Source organism: Aphidius gifuensis, linkage group LG5 (assembly GCF_014905175.1).
Source record: "Aphidius gifuensis isolate YNYX2018 linkage group LG5, ASM1490517v1, whole genome shotgun sequence".
NCBI lineage: Eukaryota > Metazoa > Arthropoda > Insecta > Hymenoptera > Braconidae > Aphidius > Aphidius gifuensis.
This window is the reverse complement of record NC_057792.1, coordinates 6,461,261-6,473,757: the sequence shown is the minus strand read 5'-3', so window position 1 is coordinate 6,473,757 and position 12,497 is coordinate 6,461,261. Positions and strand designations below refer to the sequence as shown.

Below are 12,497 nucleotides of genomic sequence, written 5' to 3'. Positions count from 1 at the left end.
TATAAGGTAAAAAAAAATTCCCAAGTGGCTTTCGAGATGGACAAGAGAAAAAAAATAATTTAAAAAAAAAAAAGCAAAAAAGTTCATTATAAAAACTAAAAAATCTATGACACTAATTAAAAAAAAAATTTTTTTTTTTCTATCGTTATATTCGTGACATAATAGAATCAATTTTTCAAAATCAATTTTCAGTTATAATGGAATATTGGAAATAAAAAAAAATTCGTTTGATGTTACAGAGACTATAGCACCTGCTGAAATTCTAACAGCATTGAATTTTAAGTGAAAGTTCGTGAGTGAAAGCGACGATATAAATATATATATTTCGAAAAAATAATATAAAACCGGATCCATGATTTTTTTTATTTTTATATTTTAATTTTAACCGAATATTTTTTGATTTCCCTTCGATCATCTCCAATCCTCGAAATAATAATAAATATAATTTAAAAAAGTATTTTATTATAAAAATAACAAGAAAAAAAAATTATTAATAATATAGAAAAAAAAAAGAAGAAACTCTATGATTAAATGACTTGATTTTTTTGTATTTTTCTTTTTTGTTCATTACTCTTTAAATTTATTTATTTATTTTTATCTATTTTTTTTTTTATTTTTTTATTGAAATAGAATAACGGTATTTGTATCGTTCATCGACTCGAGTGCATACGTATTTTGTATAGTCTATACCAAAGCTTACCAAGGTCACGTTTTCTCTCTGGCATTCCAATTGTCCCTTTTTTTTTACTTTTATTTTTATATTATTTTAATTTCTCTCATCAAACTCGAAATTTACCATTTAAATTTTTTTTTAAATTTTCATTTAAAAATTAATTAATAATATTAAATTTTCTAATTATTAAACAGCAAGAAAATTCAGAGAAATATTTTTCTTTGAAGACAAAATTTTCTATTTATGATTTGTTTAATTAATTATTCATCGACTTGAATAATTTCACAAGATATTTTTCGTAATTTAAACAAACTAACAATTAATATTTTTAAAAAAATTAAAAATAAATTGCACTTTGTTTTGTTTGCATTTTTTATTTTCTAATTACAATTTTTTTATCTATATCAAATTTCTTGATTCTAAAAATTTTTTAAAAAATGTAAATTGATATTATTTACCCCTAATTTCCGGTTGTAATAAAAATTGATATAAAAAAGAAAACGAAATTAAATAGGGTGTAATATGAGATTGCGTATTTTTATTTATTTCAAAGACATTATTAAAAGGATGAGTCACATGTAGAAAGTGATGTGAATTTGTAAAATAAATAAAAAATCGTTTAAATTTTATTTGGAATTGAATAGCAAACATTCATGAAGACCGGTTGTTGTAGATATTACTGAATGGTATGAATTTTTTTTTTTTATATTTATTTTAAAGTGAATCCATTTTGTGTTTAACGATTGGAACAGCTCCAGATCGCTAGTCGGTCTTTTGTGTTGTTCGAAATTTACGACTTCTGAACCCTTTCATCGTCGAAAAAAAAAATAATATGTACATTTGTTTTTTTTTTCTTGCTTTTATTTTATTGTATAAGATAATATTTTTTTTATTTTTAAGATAATTTACTGTTTGATGAATTGAAAAATTGAATACTATTTATTTTGATATACATGTCAGTCAGTTGTGTTTATGTTGTGTCTTGTGGTAACTTTTGTTAATATTTACAATAAATTTGTACCTTTTTGGTGCATGTTCAGAGCAAGCAAATATTTTTCCTTTTCCATCAAGTTCTTTGATAAGTTCAACACAATATTCAAGTGGTGGTAAATTAATACCATCAACAATAAGTCCACCATCTGATTGTAACACTCCATTATTACTATCACCAACAATAACATATTTTTGACCATTAGCACAAGTTGGAAAACCTGGTAATATTTCAGCTGATGATGAATTTATTGGCATTAATTTTTTTGATATGTCTTCTGGATCTTTCACATTTTCACAAGTATTTCTAAAGTAAATTAATCATCAATTATTATTAAAAAAAAAAACATCAATAATTATAATTTTAAAAAAATAAATACTAACCTTTCATTGCTAAAAACAGCATTATTAAGACAACATCTGTGTATACGAGGACGTGTTGTTGATGCAGCATGATTAGCAATATTTTTTTTTGGTACACAAACAATTATTGCATTTTTATCAGCACAAAATGTATTTGGTTGATAAAATGATAAACCAGTACCAAGAACAGCACCACCATTACTCCATATTATTATTGGATTTGCTGAACGATTAATAATAATATCAATAACATTATCATCACTACATATTGGTAATTTATTATTATTTATTTTCCATGTTTTTGGTAAACCAAATACAAATTTATTTGGTGGTGGTAAACTTTGATTATAATACGTTGGTGTCCATGGTAAATTTGTTTTAATACATACAACATCATTATTTGCTGGTTTTTTATCAATTAATAATTCTTCATCAATATTACAACATTTATTGACATTTATTTGTTGTGTTGATGACACAACAATTGTTAGTAACGATACCAATGTCAAAAGAAATGTCAATTTTGGAAGTGACATTTTTTTTTTTTTTTTTGTATAATAATAACTTTACGTTTACACTAAACGATTTTTTTTTTTTTCCTTTTTTGCAACTTTGTAAATTCACTTTAACACATTTTCATCACTTTTTTTTTATTTGTATTTGTTAATTATGTTAATAGATAAATAAAAATTAGATAAATAATAATAGTAGTTTTATTTATTTGTAAATTGTTTTTAGGTAATTTTAATAACACTTTTTTTATTATTTTATTAAATGAGAAAAATAAAATGACGCCGAGGAAAGAAGTGCACGCCGAGACCGTTACGGAGTTACTGAACTTGTGTGTGTGTTTGAATGTCGAGTTAGCCACGAGGATTCCTCGACCACGAGATATGATGCGTGCGCAACTTTCATCCTTTCGAGTATAAAACAACATGCACCAACATGCACATGGAATGCACCGCCTACAGTATTTTTTTTTTTTTTTTTATTGGATTGTTATTATGTTTTTTATTTATTTGATTAATTTTTTTTTAAATTCATTGTTTAGTTAGTAATTTAATTAATGTTTTCAGCCAACGAAAATTAGATGACGTTTTTCTGATTGGAAGTTGTGATAATAATTTTAGATTATTTTGATATTTAATTAACTATTTTTTCCAGAAATAAGAAAATTAAATATACATGTAAAAAATATGTCAATTCTTATAATCCGAAATATAAAATCACAACGTAAAATACAAAAATAACGTATGAAAAATAAAAAAAGAAAACATTTAAATTGATGTTAAATTTTAACATCAATTCTTTGAATGTGGGCGAAAATTTATTTTTGATATCACTAATATTCAAGTTGTTATGATTATTTTTTTTTTTTGTTTTATGTTAAGATTAAGTTTTTTTTTTTTTTCATTTAGAAATAGATTTACTAACACGTAATAAATAAATTTATAAAAATTTAATTTCTTTTAATTTTAAAACTCTTAAATTAAAAAGCAATTTTATTATAATTTTTGGTATATATATAGACGTGAGTTTTAATTTATTTAATAAGCATAATACGTGAAATAAAAAAAAAAAAAAAAAAAAAAGTGTTGAGTTAGCATCACGTATGCATCGCAGTCTCCAGTGAAAAATTTAATAAAAATATACAAATTGATTTTAGATTTCTCAACAAAACATATATTTTAACCATTATTTTATTTTTAAAAAAAAATTTAAAAACATTCTATTTTAATAAAAAAATAAAATCTAATAATAAATTATAAATAAAATATAAATTTTACTTTGTCATTGAATTTATATATTAAACTACTTTTGATGTAAATAAAAAATAAATTTAAATGACAAATTTACTAAATTTTTTATTGGCATAAAACAGTATATATTTTTTTAAAATAAAAATAAATTTTTATATATATAAATTACGACTCAATAAAAATAATTCAAAAACTTAATAACAATATAAAATTCTTATTTCAAGTTGTTGAATTAAAATTCATGTTAAAAAGTAATTTAATTTTTAATTATTTTTTCTTTAAATTATTTATAAAAAGTGATTAAAAACAACAAAAGTTTTGAGGATATAACAATTGTATATATATATATAAGTACTTTTAAAAGTTTTTTTTTAAAAAAAGTAGTGGACAATCGACATCAGGGTGTGTCTATGGTAACAGAAAATTGTTTGACTAAAACCTGATGAAAGTGAGTTTACAAACCACCCGATCAAAACACCAATCAACTTGTGTCTAACGCACCCAATCAGTAAATTTTTTTTTCAACATTTTTTTTTACTTTAATCTCAACATTTTGCTCCAATATACTTGAAACTTTTATTTTCTTTTCTTTATTCCACAAATACAAAATAAAAAATATATATAGACTGACCTTATATTATTATATTTCTTTTATTTTTCAGTGCAATTAAAGTTCTTCGTCAATTTTAGCCAGGGGTAAAAATCGAAAATTTATGTCGTAAACGATAAAAGAAAGTGGAGGTGGTAATGATGGCGATGGTGGGTGTGCAAAAAAAAAAAAAAATCTCATCACGTCAGCAAACTAAAAAAATTCATCAAACTTTCCAATTACGTAAGTAGCAATTAAACTTTGTTTTCCTAGATGTAAAAATTTTTTTTTCTATCTCTTTTTATTCATTTTTTTTCTTCAATCACTCGCTATTGAATTTTATCATTTCTCGAATAATTTGACCCTAAATTACGTTTTGTCACACCATCCTGAAGATTCTTTAAGAATTTTTTTTTTTAAATGTAATTCTTCTGACTAAATTAGCAATTTTCTTTTGCGGTTATTTTCTATTTCTTGATTACCATCATGGTGAGAGAATTTTTTTTACTTTAAACAAATATTATTATTAGAAAAATGAATATTTTAATTTATTATTCCAACAATTTATTTACACGAGAAATAAAAAAATATTAAACTGAATTTTTTCGAGTTGGCCATTTAAAGAAACTCTGTAAAATATTTTCATGACTAAACCATAAAAAATGACATTATTCGACAACTCCAAGTGAAGCTTTTTAACGTTGAAGAAAACAATTAAATATATTTTTAAATTTTGATTGGACCAGTTCCAGAGAAATACGTAAAAAGGGTGGAATAATTATCGAATAATATACGGAGTAATTAGTTCGTAGAAAATTGTAAAGAAAAAAAATAAATTATATAATTATTTGAAAGAAAATAGAACCTAAAAAATAAAATATATAATGTAGATTGATGATGCAAAACTTAATCATTTAAATAAACTAAAACTAAAGGTACTGAGTGATATGAGGTTGTTGATAAAATCAGTAGTAAATAACAGGAAACTTTGTATGTATACACGCGAACCATTAACGACAAGGTTACCCATGAAATTTACGTTAACGTTAGAACCAAACTTGAATATATATATACATATAACATTAACATAATGTAATTTTAGAACATCAATGTTTAACACGTTTGAAAATACTGAAATTGGTGATGCAATTTCTGCAATGGACAGTATATACTATAGATAAATACATGGTTTATGTAATGTAATTTATTTGGGATGCGACAGACTATCGTGTTTGGGTATTTATTTATCTTTCATCCCCTTGATAGTATTATCATGGCATTAATGACCAACTGATTGTCGTTAATGCTAATCTACACACGCTTCTGGTCGATAATACTTAAAATATATATCTAAAATTAATCATATATTATTAATGTGTTAATTGAATTATTTTGTAGTTGTTTCTAGATTTTATTATATTACGAAAAAAGTATTTTTTTGAAAATTGAAAATATATTATTTGTATAGGAATTATTTTTTGTGAATAACTTTTTTTTTTTTTTTCATTGAATTATAATATTTTGTAGTACATTGACCTTAATTTTTGTATTTTATTTGAAATAAATTTGGTTATTTGTGCGTTGAAAAAGGGAAAAAAAAATAATGCAATCAGTCAAATGCAAGAGAGGTGTATACTTAAATGCACGCGATGGTCTGAATCTGCATATATACGCCATTATAATTATTATTTATTTATTGCCAAAAAATTTATGCGTAAAAGTTATTAGTTTAATAACTGTAAAAAAGTAAATAAAAAAATTGAATAAATTATAAATAATGAATTATATTTGGTATTTTATAATTTTAGAGATAAATCAAAAATTAAACTGTGAATTTATTTTTTATTTTGTTTGTTATTTTTAAAATGTGGTATTTAAAATGTTGATGTAAGATTTAAAATTAATTAATTGTTTGTATGATTATCAGTTGTAGGACATATTATGAAAAATTTTAAGTAAAATAATAAAGGGGTGGTAATGTGGAGGAGGTGATGAAAGGGTAGGTTATATGTATCACCTTAAAATCACTTGTTAAACACAACACTCATATGACTTATTATTTACAATATCAACAATTAAATAAATAAATAAATAAATAAACAAACAAATAAATTTAATATATAAAAAATATTAAATTAAAGTTGAATTGTATTTTTGTTTTGTTTGTACTTGACGATAATGCAAAATTCAAAATAAAAAAAAAGTGATAATCCTTGATTATTTTCGACGTAAAATTTTATCAGTTAAATGTATATTTAATAATTAATGGGTTAATTAAAACTATACAATATAATATTTGGTTCACAATCACAATTCACAAAAATCTATAATGTATTTTTTTTTAATCGCGGATTCCACACGAAAATTGCGCGAAGTTTGAACGAAATTCCTGCCAAGATTTCGATTGATTGTGCTATGAAGGTTATGCTAACTTAATGGACCTTATAATATTCTGTTCAATGAATAATTTAAATTTTCATTCCATCTGAAAATGTCACTTTATAGATTGACCCGCAATAATGCAAATCAATTTACTTCTTTCACATATATAATGACAAGATAAAAAGTAAAAAAAAAAAAAACAAATAACGAACAAATAAAAAATAATGAAATTTAGAAACAAAAGAAAAATTAAAAAAAAAAAATTACCAGAGTGAGATGATGGTACTTTGCAACGTAAAAAGTGATTTACGGGTGATATCGGGAGTGTCTCAAGTGGCAGCAAGTGAATGAACAAATTAGCCGAGCAAAAGGCAATGTAAAAAAGAACTGGATAAGAAAATGAAGATAAAAAAAAAAAAACATTCAAGAGAAAAGATTGTAATTAAAACACTTGATGAAAAAGGGTGCGCACAGAATAAAATATTTTCAAGTATTTGACATGTTAGAAATTAATTTAATTATCAACTGGGGTCCACTTATTCTTTCCTTCAAAATGAACTTTGTTATCGACTAATCATTTAAAATAAAATCCCATTAGTTAAAATTATATAGTAAATTTATCATCATTTTATGCAAAAATAATATTCTATCTACTATATTTGATATAAAAATTCATCAAAATTTTATTTTAAAAATGAAACTTTCTGCCTAAAAAGAAACCAGATGAATATTTAAAAAATTAAAACAAAATAAAACTTTAATTTATTATTTTAATTTACTTTTTATTTGTCAAATATTTCGGTATTTTATTATTGAATTAAAAATTCTTTTTTTTTATATATATCCATTGTTATACTGTGATAAAATATAAAACAATATCAGCCAAGCGTGAAAATCACGATGCTTGTGGAAAAAGCTATAAACGACCACCCATAAAGATCATAACGGTACATTAAATGTGTAAAAAAATTATCGTTTTTTTTCTCAGTCGAATGACGATGATACCTAACAAAATTTCAAGATACACAATGAAGTATATTTTGCAACTAGAAAAAATAGAAAAAAAAAAAAAAACTTTTTCATTGTTTTTTAAAAAACTTCAAAAACTCATTAATAATATTTAAACGAAATAAAAATATGAATAAAATTCAAAATTCAATTTTATATATAATTTAATAAAACAAAAATTTTAAAAATTAGAAAATAAACTTTTGTAGATAGCGTGCATTAAAGTAAATTCGATTAAAAATAAAAAAAAAATTGTATATAAGATACCAGTCTGAAGGGTTGTATATGTGCAAAAAAAAAAAAAAAATTTCAACACGCTTGATGTCTCCCTCGTCACTTTGATATCGATGAGGGTAATTTACGTGAACATTCTAATGGTACGTTAGCGAAGAAGATTGATGTATTCTCGATGCGTGCACCCTCTCCGTATGTGCACATATAGAAACATGATATAAAAAATTTATATACCGTATATATGTATCAAATTCTTTTGTTCATATTTATATTCAAAATAACACACCCTCATATTATATATCTGATTAATCGAATTTATTTTTAACATTGACAGGCATTATTTATTTTTACCAAAAATCAAAAATTGCAACGTCATCAAAACTCTTTTATTACTATGAAATTTCTTCTTTTTTTCTTTTAAAATGCGGCTACATTATACGTCTCTGTTTGAACATTAATTCCCTGTGTGTGTATTTTTTTTTTTTTTTCTATTTAGATAGTCGATCTTATCACAAGTATTTTATGGCTAGTATGAAATTCACACTTATGTTATTTTTTTTTCAAACGATAAAATTCCTTGAAGCTATTAAAGTTTGACATTAAAAAATGTTTATATTCTATTTTGTTATTTTTTATCAAGTTGAGATGATTTAAATAGAATAAAAATTTTTAAATATAAATAAACTTAATAATTTTTTTAAAAATTGATCTTTTTTTTTAATTTAAAATATTTTTAATTTCATGATTAACAATTAACATTATTTGATTTATTATAATGTAAAAATATTCATCTATTTTATATAGTCAAATTAATTGTTCAGCAACAATTAAATTTCCATTACGAAATTAATAATTTTCTATAAAAAAAAGATCAATCTGTTCTAATGCAAATTATAACTGTTGAAAAATTTTATTATTCAACATGTAAGTACTTCTATTATTCCAAATTAATAATCAACATGTCAAACAGTTACCATCAACCATAAAAAAAAAATCCGAGAATAAAGTACCGAGTTGTTTTCCGTATTGAATAAAAAATAAGAAGAAAAAAAACAAGATAAACAGAATAAAAGAAAAATAAAAAATCCGGAAAAAAATGAAATGGAAAAAAAAACGGATCAAAAATGAAGAAATTATGTATTACATGCATTCAGTCACGTGTATATCAAAATTTTCCTGTACGTGAGTACAAAAAAAATCCAGTCGAAAAAAACCAGCTGCAGCTGGTCCTAAATTTCGATTTCTTTTTTATTCCGCACATCTAAGAGTTGAAGGGGAATTTTTTTTTTTTTTCTTCTTTTATATTTTGAGGGTTCATAAATTCAACAACCTATGTACATCGTAACAGGACAAAGACGAAACAGTCCATAGGCTAACATAAAAATGAAGCAATTCTTGAAGAAAAAAATGAATATTTTTCTCTTCTTTATTTTATGTTTATATGAAATATAAATCAATAAGATTCTTAGATTTAGATTAAACACATATTTTTATGATTTCAAGAGTCTATTTAGGGTTTTTTTTTTTTTATATTCTTTATTCCGTACTTAGTCTGTTTGAGACGCGGGTAAATAGTAAATACAACATTCAATGTATAAAAATGGGGTCACATTGAGATGTCAAAAACACGCTTATATCAGTAGATAAATGAAGTGTCCAATTTTACTTCTAAACTATTTTTTTTTTTATTATTCAACTATGTACATTTCAAATATAAATAAAATATTTTTCTGTCATTTTTAAAAATACGTCAACTATAAAAAAAATACGCAATTCCTGGACATATAATTTTATTTTATGTATTTCTTGTTGCAGCCAGATGTCATGATGATGACGAAAAATATAATCTCAAATAACTGACACGTGTTTTGAGGGTTTAATATGGTATCCGGAGAAAAAAAAAAAAAAAAAAGTTGCAATCATTGAAGCCGATGATCTCCGCCTCCATTCTCATTAAAACTGTTACAATATATACAAATATATATATTGTAACTACTAAATTTAAAAATGTATATAAGTAAAGTGTTCCCTCGACTGAATAGTTATTCGTTACGGGTGATCCAACACCCTGTATTTTGAATGTAGAGGGTAAAGAGGGTAGCAAAAAATGATATAAAACTAGTGTGAGAAAGGTTAGTGGGGGTGAAAGCCACAGGAGGGATAAAGTGGCCCGTGGGGTTCACAAACAGCCCCATTGGATCAACGTGTTTATATATTTGATACATTATATACATGGACGTATAACTAATCTATACTTCTCTCTCACTTTTCTCTTCTACGCACCTCTCTTGTGTTCCCCATTCATTCCTATGCATTCAACCCTCATTCCACCTAAGGCCCCATGAATTGGCCCATCGTTTATGTCGGATAGATGCAAGCTTAATCGCGACCCTCCTTATATACTCACTCTCACTATTACTCGCTTGGTGATACCACCCTTATCATGTGCATATATATATAATCATTGTATTTTTGTATTTTACATGGAAATAATTAAACTGTAATGATCATCATGAATTTACAGAAAAAAATTATTTAGTTTTAGTAATTATATTTTAAAAATAATATATAGGTATTTATTGATATTTTATTTTTGAACATGAAAAATAAATGATATTGTAATTTATGATAAATTTAATTTACAACTGTATTAGTGATTCGGTAACATTAGTTTAAATTTATCAAGAATTATGATAAATTGTAAATGTGTAATTTTACAATGTTCGCGTATTTAAATATCAATAATTGATAAATTTTCTTGTGTTATATAGTGAATAATAGATGAATAATGAGTCAAGTGAATAAATGATATTATAAATAATTTATAAATGAAAAAGTATGCAATGTATGATTTGAGTGTAAATAATAAATGATTTATTATAAATCTATGAATTATGTAATGGAAATAAACAGCGCTATGATTTATTATTATTAAAATATAAAATTTATTAATTTAAATTATTTTTAACTTGCATATAGTTAGACAATGTTAAATTTCCATTGAAATTTAATTTTATATTTTAAATAAAAAAATTTTCTTTTAATCAAGAGCAACCCTGTATAGATATGGTGTTTAAAAAAAAAAAAAAAAAAAATTAGATAAAACAAAGATTATTTGAGATAGTAAAATTAAATCTCAATGCTATTTGTAAATAGGTGAATTTAACTATTGAAAGACAAAAAAAAAAAATTTTTCTTTCTATCAGCATTGCATTAAATATGTCAATCTTTGATTATCGATTTATTTTTTTTAATGCCCAGAAATCTAGGTCAAAAGATACACCAAGAAATGCAAATTTATGTCATTTACATAATACAATATAATATTTCTGACAAAATAGTATGCCTGATCATCAAATCATCTCAAACAAATGATCAATAAATTACCAGGATAAAATTACTGGCTCTAAAGTTTTTCAAGACAATCATACTAAGTATATATAATGAAAACTTTTAATACTTTAAAATACATTCTAATGTACTTGAATATTAGATGAAAAAAAAAATATGTCAAAACCATAGATATCGTACAACAATGTATTTATTAAGCGAAAAGTATTATTTACTCAGCCATTAGACTATACCTCAAAATTCAACGTATAGATGAGATCCATTGTCATTGAGAATTGTTGAAAAGTGTTATAAAGAAATCTCTGATTCTCTGATATAATGGCAAGTTTAAATCTTTCTTCATTCAAAAGACGAGTGAAAAGACCAATGGGACATATTCACTCCTCTATATATATATACAAAAGCTAGAGCGTGACATTAAGGAAATGAAAAAAAATATCGCCGGAAGGAGATGCGCTTTGTGTGCCGCAATATCAATCCTTATTTTTTTAAAAAATTTTTTATCCTCTTCATCCAATCTACTATCAGATCTTTGTCAAAAAAAAAAAATATATAATAACCATATCAATCTTTTGAAAGATATAAGTTTTATATCAAATTCACTTTCGAATATATATTATTCTGAATAAAAATTTTTAACGTAATTGTTTAAAAATCTAAAGGAAACGAAGAAAATAGACGAAAAATTTTCTTTGATGTTAAAAAGGAAAATGAGGTTATGTTTGTTAAACTAGCATCGATATATTGAATTTTTTTTTTTTCCCAAGACAATTTATTTCTTTGAGGGAGGAAAATTTTGTTAAAAAACATTACGATTTGTATATATTATAGATATTCTGTTTCAATCATTGAGCAAACAAAATAACCAAAAGCCGATGTAACCTTTGATCCGTCCTAAGGAGCAACCTTTTTACAAACTTTCCGACTCTTTGATCACAAATGTATCAAATTTATATATTTGCATATGAATAATGTTTTTATTTTTTATTTAATATATTATAAATTATTGTAATTCATTTAGTTGCATTTAATATACATTATTGTTTATTTAACAAAATAAAATATTTTATATCCTCAAGGATATCAAGTCACGTATATTTTGTATACATTTTAAATTGCCGGACACAATCGATCTTTACGAGAGTTA

The 12,497-nt window shown here is 23.7% G+C and overlaps 1 protein-coding gene across 1 annotated transcript in view; it reads right to left on the bottom strand.

Annotated features, from left to right (window-relative positions):
* LOC122857292 (probable G-protein coupled receptor Mth-like 1) overlaps positions 1-2,862 on the bottom strand; it is a 70,434-nt gene extending 67,572 nt beyond the window's left edge. The window contains exons 1-2 of the mRNA XM_044159391.1: positions 2,048-2,862; positions 1,695-1,970 (exon numbers count right to left, since the gene is read on the bottom strand). Of these exons, the coding sequence (XP_044015326.1) occupies positions 1,695-1,970; positions 2,048-2,562 (791 nt within the window). The 5' untranslated portion in view covers positions 2,563-2,862. The remainder of the gene's footprint in view (positions 1-1,694; positions 1,971-2,047) is intronic.
* Between the last annotated feature and the right edge of the window lie 9,635 nt (positions 2,863-12,497).